Here is a 20,853-nt window from a genome sequence, read left to right on the forward strand (position 1 = left end):
CCACACCACACCCCCGTACCAGACAGTGATGCAGCCTGTCAGAATGCTCACAATGGCACATCCATAGAAGTTTTTGAGTGTGATAAACCAAATCTTTTCAAACTCCTAATAAAATATAGCTGCTGTCTTGCCTTCTTTATAGCTGCATCAATATGTTGGGACCAGGTTAGATCATCAGAGATCTTGACACCCAGGAACTTGAAATTGCTCACTCTCTCCACTTGTAATCCCTCTATGAGGACTAGTTTGTGTTTCTATAAGACCATAAGATATAGGAGCAGAAGTAGGCCATTCGGCCCATCGAGTCTGCTCCACCATTCAATCATGAGCTGATCCAATTCTTCCAATCATCCCCACTCCCCTGCCTCCCGGGTACCAGGGCCTAGGGCATCTCGGATAGAGTCCTCAGTATTCTTAATGGGAGGGTGAACAGCCAGTGGTCGTGGTCCATGGAGTTACCAATAACACGGACAGGACAACTGACAAGGTTCTGCATAGAGGGTTCAGGGAGTTAGGTGCTAAGTTAAAGGGCAGGACCTCCAGGGTTGTGATATCAGGAATGCTACCAGTGCCACATATTAATGAGGCCAGGACTAGGGAGATTATACAGTTTAATACGTGGCTAAGAAGTTGGTGTAGGAAGGAGGACATAAAAATTTTGGATCATTGGGCTCTTATGCAGGGAATGTCAGACCTGTGCAGGAGGGACAGCTTGAACCTGAACTGGAGGGGGACTGATATCCTAGAGGAAAATTTTGTTAATGTTGCATGGTGGAGTTTAATTTAAAGTAACAGGGGATGAGAACCAGAGAGCCAGAACAGTTGATGGAGAGATTGTGGAGGCAAATGTTGGTAAGACCTCAGACAAAGTTAGGAATCAAAAGGTTAACAAGGTGCAACTAGTGTCCTGAGCTGGATATACTTCAGTACAAGAAGTGTCATAGGAAAGGCAGTTGATAGGCTTGAAGATGAGGTAGCTGGTTTATAAACAGAGGTAAAGTGTAGTGAGGAGAGGCTTTTGATAGGGCAAAATTGCAGTCAACAAGATGAGTTGTAACGTAAAAGGCAGACAACATCGAAAAGGGTGAATACAGGACTGAAGGTGTTATATTTGAATGCGAACAGTATACGGAATAAGGTTGATGAACTTGTAGCACAGTTACAGATTGGCAGGTATGATGTTGTAGGCATCACTGAATCATGACTGAAAGAAGATTATAGCTGGGAGCTTAATGTCCAAGGATACACATTGTATCAAAAGGACAGGCAGGTAGGCAGAGGGGCAGCGTTGCTCTATTAGTAAAAAATGAAATAACATTTTTAGAAAGAGCTGACATAGGGGCAGAAGGTGTTAAATCATTGTAGATAGAGAGGTAAGGAACCACAAGGGTAAAAAGACACTGATGGGACTTGTATACAGTCCCCCAAACAGTAGTAAGAATGTGTACTGCAAATTACAATGAGAGATAAAAAATGCATGCCAAAAGGGCAAAGTTTTTGAAGACCCGTACGGCCAGATTTGGGAACAGCTTCTTTCCAACTGTGATAAGACTGCTGAACGGATCCTGACCCGGATCTGGGCTGTACCCTCCAAATATCCGGATCTGCCTCTCGTTTTTTTTTGCACTACCTTACTTTCCATTTTTCTATTTTCTATTTATGATTTACAAATTAAGTTTTTAATATTTACTATTGATTTGTAATCCAGGGAGCGGGAAGCACAGAATCAAATATTGCTGTGATGATTGTACGTTCTAGTATCAACTGTTTGGCGACAATAAAGTATAAAGTATAAAGTTACAATTATCATGGGGATTTCAATACCAATAAAATGTCTACAAGATGGCTTTTTAGAGCAACTCGTGGTTGAGCCCACTAGGGGATCAGATATTCTGGACTGGATGTGGTGCAATGAACTAGAATTGATTAGAGAGTTTATGGTAAAAGAACCCTAAGGGAAGTGTAATCATAATATGATCGAATTCACCCAGAAATTTGCGATGGAGAAGCCAAAGTCAGATGTATCAGTATTACAGTGGAATAAAGAGAATTACAGAGGCATGAGAGAGAAGTTGGCCAGAATTGAATGGAGAAGAACACTGGCAGGGATGACAGCAGAGCAGCAATGGCTGGAATTTCTAGAAGCAATTCAGAAGGCACAGGATATATATGAGGGGTGATTGATAAGTTCGTGGCCTAATGTAGAAGGAGTCAATTTTAGAAAACCTAGCACATTTATTTTTCCTACATTTACACACTTAGTCCAACGGTCGTGGAGCATACGGATCCCTTTTTCGTCGAAGTCGGGGTCTTGGACCTCCAGAAGTGGTCCACAGCATGAGTGATTGACAAGATTGTGGCCCAAGGTAGAAGGAGATGAGTTATTAACTTCAAACTTTCTGCATGATCACTCAAAGAGTTGAACTGCACGTGCATATAACTGTAAGGGGTTTCTTCTTTTATGTTACTGCGAAGGCTAACAAAATGGCTTCTTTGTTATGTTATAATTAAAATGGCTTTTCTGTAATAATAACTGCTGAGAAAGTTCTCTCTCTAGCAGCTTGTTTGGTTTATAAAGAGAATTGTATTCATTTGCTAACCAATTGGGATAGATGTTATTCTTTCTTGTGTGGCTGTAAGCTATTGTTTCGCAGGCTTTGGGGGAGAAGGCGTGATGGGGACAGAGAGAGGAGACGTGATGCTGTGACCCTGGGTGATGGGACCGACCCTGAGCGAGAGTCCGAGGCCCAGGGTCTTCGGCGAGGAGAGGAGATGAAGACAGACTCGTGTGGAGCATCTGGTCGACTTCCGTGGTTGGTCCCAGGCGGGTGGGTCAACGAGGTCGGAGGGGATCGAGTGGTGGAAAGGAAACTCCATTAATTGAGCTCCAACTGGTTGTGCACCAAGTGGTTGAACTTTGATAAGTTTGGCGCCTTTTATTTTCCTTTTATATTTTATCTCTATTAATTACATAGTTCCAGTAAGATCTATAAAATGTAATCATTTAATCGCATATGGTGTATTGTCTGTTTTTTGGCAGAGTGTGGTAAATCACACAGCATCTACCCAAACTTGATTACCCAGTTTGGCTGGCCGAAGGCTACTCCCCCTAGACGAAAGAGAGCTGAGCGAGCCTGAGGCTTACCAGGGGTCTACATAATGAAAGCTGTATAACTCATCTCCTTCTACCTTAGGCCATGAACGTGTCAATCACCCCTGCTGAGGACCACTTCTTCAACGAAGGGATCCATATGCTCCACGACCGCTGGACTAAGTGTGTAAATGTAGGAGGGGACTATGTTGAAAAATAAATGTGCTAGATTTTCTAAAATTGACTCCTTCTACCTTAGGCCACAAACTTATCAATCACCCCTCGTACATCCCAAAGAGGAAGAAGTACTCTAAAGGCAAGTTGACACAACTGTGGCTAACAAGAAATGTCGATGCCAACATAAGAGACAGAGAGGGCAAAGAGAGGTTATTTCTTCAGTGGTTTGATCGGGGCACGACTGCGCAAGCGTGTGGATGTCAGCTAGTGAGAACAGCAAGAAGAGTTTAAAGGGAGACGGTTATTTCTTCAGTGGGTTGATCAGGGTGTGACTGCACAAGTGTGTGGACGTCAGCCAGTGAGAATAGCGAGAAGAGTTTAAAAGGAGACACCTTATAGAGCGGGCATCGGAGGAGCGGGCGATGGGTAGAGGGAGACAGAGTAGGAAGGCTTTGGCTCAATGGGGCTTCAGCATTAACGAGTCAAGGTGAGGTAGGTTGCCTGAGTAGAATACAGACAGGAAGTATGTGTGTGAGGCAGGTGCTCGGTGTCTGATGTGGGAGGTCCAGGAGACTCTGAGCCTCCCAGACGACCACTTCTGTGCCAGGTGCATCGAGCTGCAGCTCCTTAGGGACCATGTTAGGGAACTGGTCAGAGAGAGTGAGGAGGTGATATAGAGGAGCTGTAGACAGGTAGTCACACCGGGGCCTGGGGAGACAGATAAGTGGGTAACAGTCAGGAGAGGGAAGGGCAAGAGTCAGGTACTAGAGAGTACCCCTGTGGCTGTTCCTCTTGACAATAAGTACTCCTGCTTGAGTACTGTTGAGGGAGACAGCCTACCTGGGGGAAACAACAATGGCTGCAACTCTGGTACAGAGTCCAGCCCTGTGGCTCAGAAGGGTAGGGAAAGGAACAGGATGGCAGCAGTGATAGAGAACTCTATAGTTAAGGGGTCAGACAGGCGATTTTGTGGATACAGGAAAGAGGCATGGATGGTAGTTTGCTTCCCGTGCCAAGATCCAGGATGTTTCTGATCACATCCAAGATAGCTTGAAGTAGGAAAGAAAACAGCCAGAGGTCATGCTACATATTGGTACCAACGACATAGGCAGGAAAAGGGATGAGGTCCTGAAAGCAGACCACAGAGAGTTGGGAAGGAAGTTGAGAAGCAGGACCACAAAGGTAGTTATCTAGAGATTACTGCCTGTGCCACGTGACAGTGAGTATAGGAATAGAGTGAAGTGGAAGATAAATGCGTGGCTGAGAGATTGGAGCAGGGGGCAGGGATTCAGATTTCTGGATCATTGAGGCCTCTTTTGGGGCAGGAGTGACCTGTACAAAAAGGACGTGTTACATTTGAATCCCAGGGGTCCAATATCCTGGCAGGGAGGTCTGCTAAGGCTACTGGGGAGAGTTTAAGCTAGAATTGCTGGGGGATGGGAACCAAACTGAAGAGACGGAGGAGGAGGCAGTTGGCTCACAAATAGAGAAAGCTTGGAGACAGTGTGAGAAGGAGGATAGACAAATGATTGAGAAGGGACACACTCAGACCGATGCAAGAAGTATTATGAACAAAGCGGATGAACTTAGAGCATGAATCAGTACTTTGAGCTATGATGTTGTGGCCACTACAGAGACTTGGATGGCTTAGGGGCAGGAATGGTTACTTTAAGTGCCAGGCTTCAGATGTTTCAGAAAGGACAGGGAGGGAGGCAAAAGAGGTGGGGGTGTGGCACTGCTGATCAGAGATAGTGTCATGGCTGCAGAAAAGGAGGAAGGCATGGAGGGATTGTCTACGGAGTCTCTGTGGGTGGAAGTTTGGAACAGGAAGGGGTCAATAACTCTACTGGGTGTTGTTTATAGACCACCCAATAGCAACAGAGACATCGAGGAGCAGATAGGGGGACAGATTCTGGAAAGGTATAATTATAACAGGGTTGTTGTGGTGGGAGATTTTAATTTCCCAAATATTGATTGGCATGTCTCTAGAGGGAGTGGTTTAGATGGGGTAGAGTTTGTTAGGTGTGTTCAAGAAGGTTTCTTGACACAATATGTAGATAAGCCTACAAGAGGAGAAGCTGCACACATCAAAGTTGCTGGTGAACGCAGCAGGCCAGGCAGCATCTCTAGGAAGAGGTGCAATCGACGTTTCAGGCCGAGACCCTTCGTCAGGACTAACTGAAGGAAGAGTGAGTAAGGGATTTGAAAGTTGGAGGGGGAGGGGGAGATCCAAAATGATAGGAGAAGACAGGAGGGGGAGGGATGGAGCCAAGAGCTGGACAGGTGATAGGCAAAAGGGATACGAGAGGATCATGGGACAGGAGGTCCGGGAAGAAAGACGGGGGGGGGAGGAACCAAAGGATGGGCAAGTGGTATATTCAGAGGGACAGAGGGAGAAAAAGGAAAGTGAGAGAAAGAATGTGTGTATAAAAATAAGTAACAGATGGGGTACGAGGGGGAGGTGGGGCATTAACGGAAGTTAGAGAAGTCGATGTTCATGCCATCAGGTTGGAGGCTCCCCAGACGGAATATAAGGTGTTGTTCCTCCAACCTGAGTGTGGCTTTATCTTTACAGTAGAGGAGGCTGTACTTGATCTGGTATTGGGAAATGAACCTGGTAAGGTGTCAGATCTCTCAGTGGGAGAGCATTTTGGAGATAGTGATCACAACTCTACCTCCTTTACTATAGCATTGGAGAGGGATAGGAATAGACAAGTTAGGAAAACGTTTAATTGGAGTAAGGGTAAATATGAGGCTATCAGGCAGGAACTTGGAAGCATAAATTAGAAACAGATGTTCTCAGGGAAATGTACGGAAGAAATGTGGCAAATATTCAGGGGATATTTGCGTGGAGTTCTGCATAGGTACATTCCAATGAGACAGGGATAGGATGGTAGGGTACAGGAACTGTGGTGTACAAAGACTGTAGTAAGTCTAGTCAAGAAGAAAAGAAGAGCATACAAAAGGTTCAAAAAGCTAGGTAATGATAGAGAGCTGGAAGATTATAAGGTTAGCAGGAAGGAGGTCAAGAAGGAAATTAGGAGAGCCAGAAGGGGCCATGAGAAGGCCTTGGCGGACAGGATTAAGGAAAACTCCAAGGAGTTCTACAAGTATGTGAAGAGCAAGAGGATAAGACATGAGAGAATAAGACCAATCAGGTGTGACTGTGGAAATGTGTGTATGGAACCAGAGGAGATAGCAGAGGTACTTAACGAGTACTTTACTGCAGTATTCACTATGGAAAAGGATCTTGGCGATTGTAGGGATGACTTACATCGGACTGAAAAGCCTGAACATGTAGATATTAAGAAAAAGGATGTGCAGGAGCTTTTGGAAAGCATCAAGTTGGATAAGTCACTGGGACCGGATGAGATGTACCCCAGACTACTGTGGAAAGCGAGGGAGGAGATTGCTAAGCCTCTGGCAATGATCTTTGCATCATTAATGGGGATGGGAGAGGTTCTGGAGGATTGGAGGGTTGCAGATGTTGTTCCATTATTCAAGAAAGGGAGTAGGGATAGCCCAGGAAATTATAGACCAGTCAGCTATATAGGACCCTGGTCAGACCCCACTTTGAGTACTGTGCTCAGTTCTGGTTGCCTCACTATAGGAAGGATGTAGAAACCATAGAAAGGGTGCAGAGGAGATTTACAAGGATGTTGCTTGGATTGGGGAACATGCCTTAAGAGAATAGGTTGAGTGAACTCAGCCTTTTTTCCTTGTGGTGACAAAGGATGAGAGGTGACCTGATAGAGGTGTATAAGATGATGAGAGGCATTGATTGTGCGGGTAGTCAGAGGCCTTTTCCCAGGGTGGAAATAGCTAGCACGAGAGGGCACAGTTTTAAGATGCTTGGAAGCAGGTACAGAGGAGATATCAGGGGTAAGTTTTTTACGCAGAGAATGGTGAGAGCATGAAATGGGCTGCCGGCAATGGTGGTGGAAGCGGATACGATAGGGTCTTTTAGGAGACTCCTGCACAGGTATATGGAGCTCAGAAAAATAGAGGGTTATGGATAACATTAGGTAATTTCTCAGGTAAGGACACGTTAGGCACAGCTTTGTGGGCCAAAGGGCCTGTATTGTGCTGTGAGTTTTCTATGTTTCTCTAATAAAGCAAAAATTTCTGGGAAGTTTGAGGATTGGGAGATTTTAAAAACCAATAGAAGGTAACTAAAGAAGTCATTAAGAAGATAAGGATGGACTACAAAAGAAAACTAGCCAATGATATTAAAGAAGATACAAACATTTTCTTCAAATATATGAAGTATAAATGAGAAGCGAAAATGGATGTTGGGCCATTGGAGAGGTAGTAATGAGGACAAGGAAATAGTGGATGAATGGAATAAGTATTTTGCATCAGTCTTCACAGTGGAAGACACAGTATGGTGGAGATTACAGGTGTCAAAGGTCATGAAGTTTGCGAAGTTACTATTTCTAGAGAGAAGCTTCTTGGGAAACTGAAAGGCCTGAAGGTAGATAAGTCACTTGGACCAGATGGTGTACACCCCAGGGTTCTGAAAGAGGTGGTTGGAGATATTGTGGAGGCATTAGTAATGATCTTTCAAGAATCAATAGATTCTGGAATGGTTCCAGAAGACAGGAAAATTGCAAATGTCACTCCTCTCTTCAAGAAGGGAGATTTCAGGAGAAAGGGAATTATAGACTAGTTAGCCTGACCTCAGTGACTGGGAAGATGTTGGAGTCAATTTTTAATGATGAGGTCTCACGGTACTGTGAGGCACATGATAAAATAGGCCGTAGTCAGCATGGTTTCCTCAAGGGCAAATCTTGCCTGACAAATCTGTTGGAATTCTTTGAAGAAATAACAAGCAGGATAGACAAAGGGGAATTGGTTGTTGTTGCATATTGTCAACTTCTGAAAGCCTTTAACAAGGTGGCACACATGAGGCTGCTTAACAAACTATGTGCCTATGGTATTACAGGAAAGATTCTAGCAGGGATAAAGCAGTGACTGATTGGCAGGCAACAAAGAGTGGGAATGAAAGGAGCCTTTTCTGTCTGGCTGCCGGTGACTAGTGGTGTCCCACAGGGTTCCGTGTTGGGACTGATTATTTTTCATTATATGTCAATGATATTGATGATGGAATTGACGGCTTTGTTGCAAAGTTTGCAAACAATATGAAGATAGGTGGAGGGGCAAGTAGTTTTGAGGAAGTGGAGAGGCTACACAAGGACTTGGATAGATTAGTAGAATGGATGAAGAAATGGCAGATGGAATACAGTGTTGGGAAGTGTATGGTCATGTGTTTTGGTAGAAGAAGTGAAAGGGTAGACTATTTTCTAAATGAAGAGAAAATACAAAAAAGTGAAGTGCAAGAGGATTTGGGAGTCCTTTGCAAGATTCCGTAAAGGCTAATTTGCAGGTTGAGTCTGTGACGATGAAGGCAAATGCCATATTCACATTCATTTCAAGATGACTAGAATATAAAAACAAAGATGTAATGTTGAGACTTTATAAAGCACTGCTGAGGTCTCACTTGGCGTATTGTGAGCAGTTTGGGGCCCCTTATCTTAGAAAGGATGTGCTGAAACTGGAGAGGATTCAAAGGAGGTTTACGAAATTGATTCCAGGATTGAATGGCTTGCCATATGAAGAGCGTTTGATGGCTCTATGTCTGTATTCACTAGAATTCAGAAGAATGAGGAGTAACCTAATTGAGTCCTATCGAATGGTGAAAGACCTCGATAGAGTCGATGCGGAGAGGATGTTTCCTATGGAGGGAGAGTCTAAGACCAGGGAACACAGCCTCAGAATAGGGGCGTTCTTTTAGAACAGAGATGAAGAGGAATTCCATTAGCCAGAATTCTTTGCCACAGGCAGCTATGGAGGCCAAGTTTTTATGTATGTTTAAGGCAGAGGTTGAGAGATTCTTGATTGGTCAAGGCATGAAGGAGAAGGCAGGAGATTGGGGCTGAGAGGAAAATTGGATCAGCCATAATGAAATGGCAGAGCAGACTCGATGGGCCAAATAGCTTAATTCTGCTCCTCTTACTTATGGTCTAATATAATAGGAATTTTTTGCTCACACTTTGTAAATCTATAGATCTCTACATACAGATGTGCAAAACAGATTGAAGTGTAAGCAAAGCTCTTATATAAAATGGATGATTACAGAAACCTAGCAAAATCACACGAGCATCATAAAAATTCCATGTGTAAATAGCGAACGTGTTTTGCTGATTCAACATTATCCAATAAACCTAGTGATAAATTAGAATGGGGGTCACCGCACAGAAACAGGCCCTTCAGTTCACCAAGTATGCACTCACCAACAAACATAAATTTATGCTAAGCTCTCCCTTTTACTCTCTCCATGTTTGCTGTCAACTTCGTCTTCACTCTACCACTCTATGATTCTATGACCGTCCAACTAGGGGCAATTTACAGTGGCCAATTAACCTATAAATCCACACATCTTTGAGATGTGGGAGGAAGGAAATGGTGAAGCCAGAGGGAAATCCGTATGGTGGCAGGGAGCACATTCAAACTCCACACAGACAGCATTGGTGTCAGAATGAAATCGGCTCTCTAGAGGTGTGAGGCAGCTGTGATATTGTGCTGTCCAAATTGTGCAATGTGATCCCAGTAAACTTTCTGTAACCTTTACCTAGTTGTGCAATTAATGCTTAACTACTTATTCAGTCCTGGGAACTTAAGGGACAAAAAGTTTTTATTACTTATGCGATCACCAGGAATCACTAAACTTGCGAAAGAATAACTAATTGAGAATCAGTAATGTTTCCATCGCCACTACTTGCTGCTAAGCTTGCCACAGAATATGAGAGTGTAGAATCTTGTTGTGGCAAAGAATAATGAATTAGTTTATTTTTGTCTGAGGTTTAGGGTGGGGGGATGCGGTAAGACATTTTAATAATGCCTGGAATGACAGTGATGGCATATTGTTTAATGGTTCATTTTATGAACATCAAAACAAACCATTTGTCAGGCAGGATAATGTGCGGCTTTGTGCCGCTGAGCTGTGCCGACTGTGGCTCTGTCAGCCTGGGGCAGTCCATGCGCCCCCTGGCTGCCACTGCGCGCTGCTGCGGCCCGAGCCTTTCCCTTTGTGTGCAGGCTGGCGCCGCTCGCGCTCTGCTCTCCGTGTCACACTGGACGCGCTTAGGAGCAGCTAAAGGCTGACCAAAACTACACAGTCTCCTTTCCTAAGGTGAGGGAGAGGGAGAAAAGTCAGACATCTCCTCCAACTCGTGGAAAGAAGCTATTTTACTGACTTGATTTTTAAAAATATATATATTATTTTCCTTCAAGTACCACCGGACCGCAAAGCGGTTTCTTTTGGAGGCAGAAAACTACGGGCTGCTGCTCAGCTTTATTTTGGAGAGTTCTCTCACTGCAGACCACAAACGGATGTGAGGCAGGGAAGGTGCCTCTCCTCCCTCTCTTGCTTCTTCTCTTTCTTTCTCTGTCTGTCTGTCTGTCTCTCTCTCTCCCTCCCTCTCACTCTCACTCTCTCTTTCTGTGCGCTCACGAACAAACCAGAAAAACAGGGGAGCTGCTTGATGTGTACACTGCAAATTTCCTTGAAATGGACGTGAGGTTTTATCTCCAGACTGCTCCAGCTAACATCTCTACTGATACTCCCTGCCTGGGACCTTCACCCTGCTTAGATCCATACTATTGCAATAAGGTGATTGACTTTAGTTCTTTATTTAATGCATTGTTACTCTTGTGTCTGTTTGAATGTTTCTGGAGTTTGTGCAAAACCTGCAGTCTGCCTAATGCAAGGCTGAGACGCAGTGGTGTTATGTAGGCACTTGGCTCTTTTGGCTGGGGACAATAAGGTGGTACTGATGAGTTTCGAAGCGCATTGTATTGCATGTTAGTGAAAGCTGAGGCCGGGATGTTAGAGAGAGACCATGTACGGTTCCCTCGCTTTTTGCAGCCACCCCACAGTTTTTAAATCGTGGGATGTTTACAGTAGTGAGTGGCATGGTAGTAAAACTGCACTGATCTGAATAAACTAGTTCCGACTCATTTCCTTTCATTGTCTCGGAAACTGTGACTGAATAGGTTCGATAATTCGCATGTCTTTGCACTGTTAGAACACAGACATAGTTTTCTTATATTTTTTTAAATCGCTAGGCAGGGAGTACAGCTTTCTCAGTAATTATTTTTCTACATGTAGTCTTTGCACCTACTGTAAGAGTAGACTAAATGTTTCCGACTAGTGATCTGTCCCGATGTTAGTGTCTACATCATAGCAAGTGGTTGTACTTTCAAATGTGCTTTGGATTCAGTTGACAGAGTTTTTTTTAGATGACGGACAGAGTGCAATTAAAATGAATCAACTATTATGGTGTCAGTTTACTTGCGTTGATAACGTTGATGCTTGTAATGGGAGGTTGGATTAGTTGAAGATAGTTTGATGCTGTATAAAATCTACTGTTGGAAAGTGCTCTGAGCGTATCATTGTGGTTACTGAGGAGAGCAATTCAAACAAAGCTGTTAATACCAAATGTGTGAGATATTTCTTGAATAAACAGACAAAATTTAATGCTACATTGTTGTATTTAGGTCAGAGTACAATTCAACATGGGATATTCTTTCAGGAGCTGAGTGTAGGACCTGAACAGATATCTCTAGTTAGCTATATGCATGATCTGTGTCTATTCCCAAACAGAAGCAGAACAAACCAAATCCATTTATTCCTGTTCTAAAGAGTAAAACTGCACACAAGCAGCTGATATTTCATTTAAACATTAATGTTTACTGTTATATGACCATCAACTTATGAATATCAATGTGTGGAATGTAATAATTTCTACTTAATTTTAGACCATGGGGCAGTAATGAATACATTAAAATACAATTAATGTTATAAAGTGGCTTACTGCAAGTTTAACATCTGATAGCATCAAAAAGTTTCATTTTGCAAATTCTTACCAATTAAAATTCTTTGCTAATTTTCAGCACATAGGGTATTTTTGTGAATATCTCTGGTGAAACTGATAGTGGTAGAGGTTTTTAAGCAGGATTTTTTTGTAATAATCAAAACTAAATTTCACGATTTTTTTGTGTGGGAAGTTTAGTGACCCAAGGATAAGTGTAGCATTAGGTTTTGGTAGCACAAATGCTGCTAAAACAAGTAACTGAATAAAAGCTGAGTTAAAAGCAGGTCAGCATTTTCTGTACATTTATATCAGTATACAACAAACATATTTTCAGAACTCTTATTTTCTTGCCTTTTGAAAGATTACAACTGATTTACCTACAGCTTTCAAAGAGCATTTGGCCATATCTGGCAAATGATGCACATCAAGTAAATTAAACTTTGTTTTTGTAAAATTCTTAGCATTTAGTGCTGAATTTTACGATGAAAAAGACACTGAGCTATTATTGTTTGTGAGAAGTACCAGTGTTTTAAGAAGTGAAAGCGACAACTCTAAGTATTTCAGACTGCTTTCTAGTCTTAAATGTATAAGATTACATTTATAAAATGCCTCAGGGTTTATGGTGTTATCTGAACCCCAGGAATGGGTTACAGCAGTGCAAGTATCCTTTCTTTTCTGTACAATTATCTTTAATATTATCTGAGCCTTCACTTGAATTACTAAAATATATAATTCATAAATTAATGAATTGTTTCACAAAATAATTTACTGAAAAATGGAAAGGTGTTGAGTGCTAAGTTCATTGTTGCGCTGTGGTATTTATCAAGATGATCAACAGAACTGTTACCTGTTACTCATAGCCCATTATTTTTCACTTACTATGCTTCTTAAAATTTATCGCCTTCCTGGTTATGAGCAAACAATTGTTAACTTGCCAATGTATTATCTTTCCTGGAAATTGTAATCAGATTTAATCACAGTTTCATATAGGACTGGTGATTTATTCAATTTATTTTCATGAAATTATCATTTTCTTTGTGAGCTTTTGAGTATTCTGAGCAAAAATTGACCTTTCTGAGTAAATGGTGAGGGCTGCAGTTTTCTCCAGTCAACCATATATCATTAGTAGCTATTGTGTGTTGCTCAGGGTCGCTCTTTACCATGTAAGAAGCCATTTATTTTTGGTATTTTAAATAGCCTGTAACTTGTTGCGAAATATGGCAAATAACTACAGAAGATGGTTCGGTAATAATATAGTATCAGCATGTATTGACTTTAAAAAAAATTAACATCTGAACAAACTGACTACTTAGAAAACTACAGGTCATATAATGTAAAAATCAGATTTAGTGGTTAATAAAAGAACCCAATCTACACTCCCTTGATGGCTATAAAAAGCTGTTATGCTCATGGCATCAATTGGGATACAGCTGCTATGCGTTAATGATACATCATTGCCTGACTGATACACACAGAAGAGGTCAGGCCCAAAGTGACCCTCAGAACACTTAACAAACTAATCTAGTTCTAAATAACATATTACCACCCCAGAAACCTAAGTATTTCTGACATCATTTTGTTGAGTTCCAAGCTTACAGAAGCCAAGAACAACTTTTGAAGCAGCAATAACTGAAGACTTGAAAAGGAGGAAATCCAACAAAAATATGATGTTAAAATTTTTTAAGCTATGAATCTTCAAGTCATTAAAATTTGCAAAAATGCAATATTTTGCTAAAAGAATTAATACAATAAAATTGTATTTGTATTGTTTAAGAATTGCTTCATTTATGAATTTCATTTTACTGTTTATAGATGTATATTTAAATTCCCACAGTAAATTTATTTTATTGCTAACCCATTCTCGGTAACGTTCTTCATCTAAATCAGGAGTTCCGAACCTTTTTTATGCAATGGACCCCTACCGTTCAATGAGGGGTCCGTGGAGCCAGATTGGGAACTCATGTTTGAAATGTTGTTCTCAAACAAGTCATATATCAAAAATGTATAAAGATCAAACTTTGACAATGTGCCCACTCTATTTCAATGGTCTTCATAACATTATAAGTCAAGAGTAACCAAACTCTATTAAAACTTTTAAAGAAATCCCCAATGACTTCTTGGGGAAGACTAGATGTAAAATGAATATTATGTAACAGCTGGTTAAATCAGATAAGCTTACTGTTAAGTTTTCTTGCAATGGCAGTGGTAGAAATCCAACTAATGCAAGAATAAGTTCATTTTGTTTATTCCTCAGAGATAGTGTGCTTTGCAGTCAAATTTCCTAAATGCAATGATTTGCATTTAAGGGGTGCAATATCCAAATCTGTTCTCTATTTCCTGAACCTTCTACAGTTGACATGTATTATTAAATTAATAGGTCACATTTTGGATGATGATGATAGTTTTTAGTGTGAGGGCTGCTTTGACAGCTATTGAAGTTTTTAGGTGATGAGTATTTTGGCAGCTGCCTGCTCCTGAATGCGAAATTATAAGTTATATTGTTAGCTTCAGACATGGTATTACCTTTTTTAACAGAGCAAAATATATACACCATTCGTCAGTGGTGAAACGAGCCTTTTATTCTCTGTGGAGCTTAGCTCTCAGGCTGATGTGAACTAGAATGGCACTGGTTATATGGTCAGCAAATGAATGGGTCTACTTTGAATCTGGAATGCAGCCAATTTTGCGCAGACAAAGGAACCGACAAAAGAAAGAATTGCTAATGCAAAATGCAAACTAGGAACAATCTGAAAAAAAAACTCAACAACAGAAACATTTTGACCATATGGCAGCACTGAATTTCAAAATGTTCAGTATTTAATTGTAATATATATATATAAAAAACATTTTACGAATCCACGAGCTGCAAGTGTTGCTGGGTTCAATTGATAATGATATTTATAAAGATTGCTGTTATTTTAATTTAGTTGAGTACATCAAAATTTAATTCTCAGTATGTGTTTTCAAACAGAACAATGCACCCTGCAGGCTTCTCGCCGAGAAAGCAGGGTTGTCCACTGTTGGAGTTCATGTTTTCCAGTCCATGTTGTAGTAGCAGTAGTAGTTTGATCAGCAGTGCCATGCTCCATATGTGACACTCATTAGTGTGTACTTGTCGCTACTATTACAGTAAGATGCATCTGTGCTCACCTCATTTAGAAAACATGATATGAAGGGAGACAGATTTTTTTAAGATCATGTCACTTGTACTTAATTAAGGATGATGGCTGTACTTGTGTATTTTCTGACCCAACTATTTAACAAAATAAGCTGATCAACAAGTACCTTTAAATAACTACTTTCAAAGAAAAAAGTCTAACTTTTTAAAAAAATGTAATGACTTTCATATTCCAAAGTGGTTTGCAGCCTGTAATGTTCTTTTCAATGTGGTCATTGTTGTTAGGATTAAAAACAGGGACGCCAAAGTGTGTGTGTGTGTGTGTGTGTGTGTGTGTGTTTGTGTCACTGTGGAGCATGACATAACTGGTCAAACAGCTATTTCCAATATAACACACAGTAAAATATGAACTCCAATAGTAGAAGTTTTTGTTGTCTTACAAAAAGCTTGCAGGTTGCATTGTTTGAAAACATGTACTGAGAAATAAACTTTAAGGTAACATTTACAGCTGTTATTTCCGTAAACGGTACATAATTTTTGGATAACGACAATTATAAACTAACTGTTTGATTCATGGAGGGAAATTTCTTTGTACTCCTGGCTGAGTTCATGACATATTGCTTGTGTTGATGTTTTGGGCTCCAGTGAGGATCAGTACAGTATCTGAAATATGCACCTGTGAAGGTTTTCTTGGTTCAGAGCAACTCTGATGTATAAGCTGAACATTTGAAAGTTATATAGCAAACTCAGGCTCTTTTCAATTTCACTGTAAAGATACTCAGCCGCCATTGAACAGCATTTCTACTGGAATTGAAGACCAAGTCACTACACTGCTGAGAATACCACACTAACCTTACGAGATTTAGGATCTTTTCATAAGGTTTACAGGAGAAATTTCATGGATTGATGCATAAGACATTGGCAGAAACAGAGATGAAAATAACATAGAAGGTGCTTCATGTAATAATAGATGCATTTTTATTGTGGTCCTGGTCAGACAAATTGCAATGCTTTGCTTTCTGTTACTTTGATGAGAGGTCAGTATCAGAGACTATTGGAAGTAATACAAAGATCCCTTTGGGAGTTTAGTAATTTCAGTATAATATTAAGAAAATAACAAAGCTATGCCTCATAAATTGCTATCATGGATAAACAGTTGTTTCATAAGAATGCTGGTGACTTGTTTAAGATCATTGATCCTTTTGCAACAGTTGTTTGACTGCCAATGAGTTAAATGCATGTTCTATTCTTTACCAGTGTGCTGTCCCCAACACAGGAAATTAATATAAGTAGAGCTATTATCATTTGATTGCTTGCTAGAATGCTTTTAGTTTCTACACAAAAAAAACTAATGAAATGCCTTTGATAACAAATAAAGTGGAATGTCTGATAGATTACTTCTCTCTGAAGAAAGGCTAGAGTTAGACTTCTTCCAAATTAAGCCAAGTCGTACCTAACCATATATAGTGGCACCATATAGTGGAAGAGCATCTGTACCTTCCACATGAATATATGAAGCCTTTTATATGTACCTTAAGTACCTATAAAATAGCCAGTGTTTGTGAAAAGTATGAATCTTTACCGTTTAGCAGAGAATGAGAACTTTAAGTGCCAAAAGGTAAAATCAGCCACTTGCTATGAACCACCCAGTCCATCTTATTAATGATTTTCTGAAGGTCACAAAAGAAGTTTATTGTGACACTTCAGCTATTTCAACCAAAATAAATGCACTGTGTGAACATTGGCCCAGTTTGGAGTTAACTCTCCTAATTTAGTTTTGTCATCTAGGCAGAATTACACAGAAATATTTTGCTAAATATGGCTAAGGTTCTTTAGTATTCATCTCTTTGTCAAGAATTAAGAGTCAGGATATATTGCATTCAGAGTGGAAAATAACAATAGAATGACAATACATAGCAGATTATGGAGTTCTCATTTGCAAAGAAAAAGCATGTATTTTGGAATATTTGTAAATAAATCATGACAAATATTGATAAAATTTTCATGATTTTTGTATTTTTAAAGACTTTTATCTTTTAAAAACTTACATTTCTGATCTAAAACACAATATTGAATTACAATAAACTCGTTTCAGCATTTGTTCAGAATGAGGAAAATTAAACAGAACTTTTGACAATATATTACTGTAAAATTTCAATATTTAAAATATTTCTAACATAATAGCATTTAGAAAGAAATATTTTGCTAATAAAGCTTATCAGGATAAGTTTTCAACTGCTGGTAACAAAGTCTGTTGCTTTTTAAGTTCCTGTTGAGTGGTTGGTGCATATGGTTCATTGGGAGCTGTAAGAACTGCTTTTCTCTTGATTGACAGCCTCATAAGAATCTGGAAGGACATTTTAATTGAATATCATATATGTAATCCAGCTTACCAAAACTTACTGAACTTTGTTACCAGTGAGGTCCATATCTACACATCAGTATATAACAATGCCGCAAATAAGTTAAATACTAACTGTATCTCAGTATTTGTTAAATTTAAAAAATAAGTTCGTATTCAGCCAATCAAGATAAGGAGCATATAGTCTTGAATATGTGGCCTTCATTTGCTTTGCATTTGTACTTGGTGATAACATCTGCATTACTCAAGAATATTTTGCTGCTGTTGATTCAGTCAAACATTTTGGTGCAACACACACAAAATGCTGGAGGAACTCAACAAGTCAGGTAGCATTTATGGAAAGAAGCAAACAGTTAACAATTTGGGTCAAGGCCCATCATCAGGACTGGAAAAGAAGAGGGCAGAAGCCAGAATAAGAAGGTGCCCAACTTGCTGAGTTCCTCCAGCATCTTGTGTGTGTTGCTTTAAGATTTCCCAGCATATGCAGAATCTCTTGTGTTTGTCATCTGCTGCAGACTCTTTCTGATCTATGGCCAGGTATTTTGCAAAACTTTTAAATTTTTTACAGGTATTTACCATTTTTTGGTGGATATTCTTTTTATGCTGCATTGAAATTAAACCATATTGTTTAGTTTCATTGTGCGATTACAGATTGTACTGTAAGTGAAAGCTTTGAAATATGGGTTAGGTAAGTTTTGACTACACAGTGAATCACAATCAGGTTTATTATCGCTGACATGTGACATGAAATTTGTTAACTTAGCAGCAGCAGTTAAATGCAATATATAATCTAGCAGAGAGAAAAGCAAATAAAATAATAAACAAATCAATTATATTGAATAGATTAAAAAACATACAAAAACAGAAAAACTGTATATTAAAAAAAATAAGGTAGTGTCCAAAGATTCAATGTTCATTTAGGAATCGGATGGCAGAGGGGAAAAAGCTGCTCCTGAATCGCTGAGTGTGTGCCTTCAGACTTCTGTATCTCCTACCTGATGGTAACAGTGAGAAAAGGGCATGCCCTGGGTGCTGGAGGTCCTTAATAATGGACGCTGCCTTTCTGAGACACTGCTCCCTGAAGATGTCCTGGGTACTTTGTAGGCTAGAACCCAAGATGGAGCTGACTAGATTTACAACCTCCTGCAGCTTCTTTCGGTCCTGTGCAGTAGCCCTCCATACCAGACAGTAAAGCAGCCTGTCAGAATGCTCTCCACGGTACAAATATAGAAGTTTTTGAGTGTATTTGTTGACACGCCAAATCTCTTCAAATTACTAATAAAGTATAGCCGCTGTCTTGCCTTCTTTATAAATACATCGATATGTTGGAACCAGGTTAGATCCTCAGAGATCTTGACACCCAGGAACTTGAAACTGCTCACTCTCTCCACTTCTGATCCCTCTGTGAGGATTGGAATGTGTTCCTTCGTCTTGCCCTTCCTGAAGTCCACAATCAGCTCTTTTGTCTTACTGATGTTGAATGCCAGGTTGTTGCTACAGCACCATTCCACTAGTTGGCATATCTCACTCCTGTACGCCCTCTTGTCACCACCTGAGATTCTACCAACAATGGCTGTATCATCAGCAAATTTATAGATGGTATTTGAGCTATGCCTAGCCACACAATCATGTGTATATAGAGAGTAGAGCAGTGGGCTAAGCACACACCCCTGAGGTGTACCACTGTTGTTTGTCAGCGAGGAGGATATGTTATCACCAACCTGCACGGATTGTGGTCTTCCAGTTAGGAAGTCAAGGATCCAATTGCAGAGGGAGGTACAGAGACCCAGATTCTGTAACTCCTCAGTCAGGATTGTGGGAATTATGGTATTAAATGCTGAGCTGTAGTCAGCATGAACAGCATCCTGACTTAGGGTTTGTGTTGTCCAGGTGGTGTAAAGCCATGTGGAGAGCCATTGAGATTGCGTCTGCCGTTGACCTATTGTGGTGATAGGCAAATTGCAATGGGTCCAGGTCCTTGCTGAGTCAGGAATTCAGTCTAGTCATGACCAACCTCTCAAAGCATTTCATCACTCATGTTAAGATTGAGTTATTGAAAATAGGCTTTCAGAACTCAGAGCTATAGATGATAACATTTCAAAATGAATATGTGCTATTTTTAAAGAAAGTAGTGGTTTTTAAATTGTTCGCTGTACATCTACAAGGCATGTCTTGACATAATACAGCAATACTAAAACTGACCCTTATCCTAAATCTGTTTTTCAATAATATTCTAATCTTACATCCATATTATCTCCCAATTCTAACCCTGTTACTGAAAGTAATATCGGATCTCAATGCAGCTTCAACTTTATCCCTCCCTGGTAACTCAATGGATAATGTGACTTATTGACAATACCAAACAAAAAGAGAAATATATATTGAAGGATGTTGTATCCGATCTCACTGGTTATTAGTATTGGTTTATTACTGCCAAATGAATGGAGATAAGGTGAAAGCTTGTCTTGCATTCTGTTCATAGAAATCAAATCATTACACAATGCATTGAGGTAGAATACGGTAAAACAATAACAATGCAGAATAAAGTATAACAGATACAGAGAAAGTGCAGTGCAGGTAAACAATAAAGTGCAAGATCATTATGAAGTAGATTGTGAAGAAGAGAGTCCATCACATTGTACTAGGGACCAATTTAATAGTCTTATTACAGCAAGGTAGAAGCTGTCCTTGAGCTTGGTGGTCCGTGTTTTCAGGTTTTTGTATGTTCTGCCCAATGGAAGAGGTGAGAAGAGAAAATGTCTGGGTTGGGTGGGGTCTTCAATTATGATGTCTGCTTTACTGAGGCAGCAAGAAGTATAGACAGAGTGCATAAAGGGCAGGCTGGTTTCCATGATGTGCTGAGCTGAACGTGAAAAAAGTCTACAGCACATCACAGGCCCTTCAGCCCACAATGTTGTGCCAACCATGTAACCTACTCTAGAAACTGCCTACCGCATAGTCCTCTATTTTTGTAAGCTCCATGTACCTATCTAAGAGTCTCTTAATTGTATCCGCCTCCACCACCATTGTCAGCGGTGCATTCCATGTACCCACCACTCTCTGTGAAAAGCTTACCCCTGACATCTCCTCTGTACCAACTCCAAGTACCTTAAAACTATGCCCCTCATGTTAGCCATTTCAGCTCTGGGAAGAAGCCTTTTTTTATCCACATGATCAATGCCTTTCATCATCTTATGCACCTCTATCAGGTCACCTCTCATCCTCCGTA

At 40.4% G+C, this 20,853-nt stretch overlaps 1 protein-coding gene across 3 annotated transcripts in view; it reads left to right on the plus strand.

Annotated features, from left to right (window-relative positions):
• Positions 1 to 10,403: 10,403 nt before the first annotated feature.
• tox (thymocyte selection-associated high mobility group box) overlaps positions 10,404 to 20,853 on the plus strand; it is a 263,891-nt gene continuing 253,441 nt past the window's right edge. For 2 of the 3 annotated variants that reach the window (XM_072256787.1, XM_072256868.1), the window contains exon 1: positions 10,404 to 10,940. In XM_072256787.1, the coding sequence (XP_072112888.1) occupies positions 10,839 to 10,940 (102 nt within the window). In that variant the 5' untranslated portion in view covers positions 10,404 to 10,838. The remainder of the gene's footprint in view (positions 10,941 to 20,853) is intronic. The other variant, XM_072256699.1, reaches the window with a different exon arrangement.

This window comes from Mobula birostris, chromosome 1, assembly GCF_030028105.1.
Source record: "Mobula birostris isolate sMobBir1 chromosome 1, sMobBir1.hap1, whole genome shotgun sequence".
Classification (NCBI taxonomy): domain Eukaryota; kingdom Metazoa; phylum Chordata; class Chondrichthyes; order Myliobatiformes; family Myliobatidae; genus Mobula; species Mobula birostris.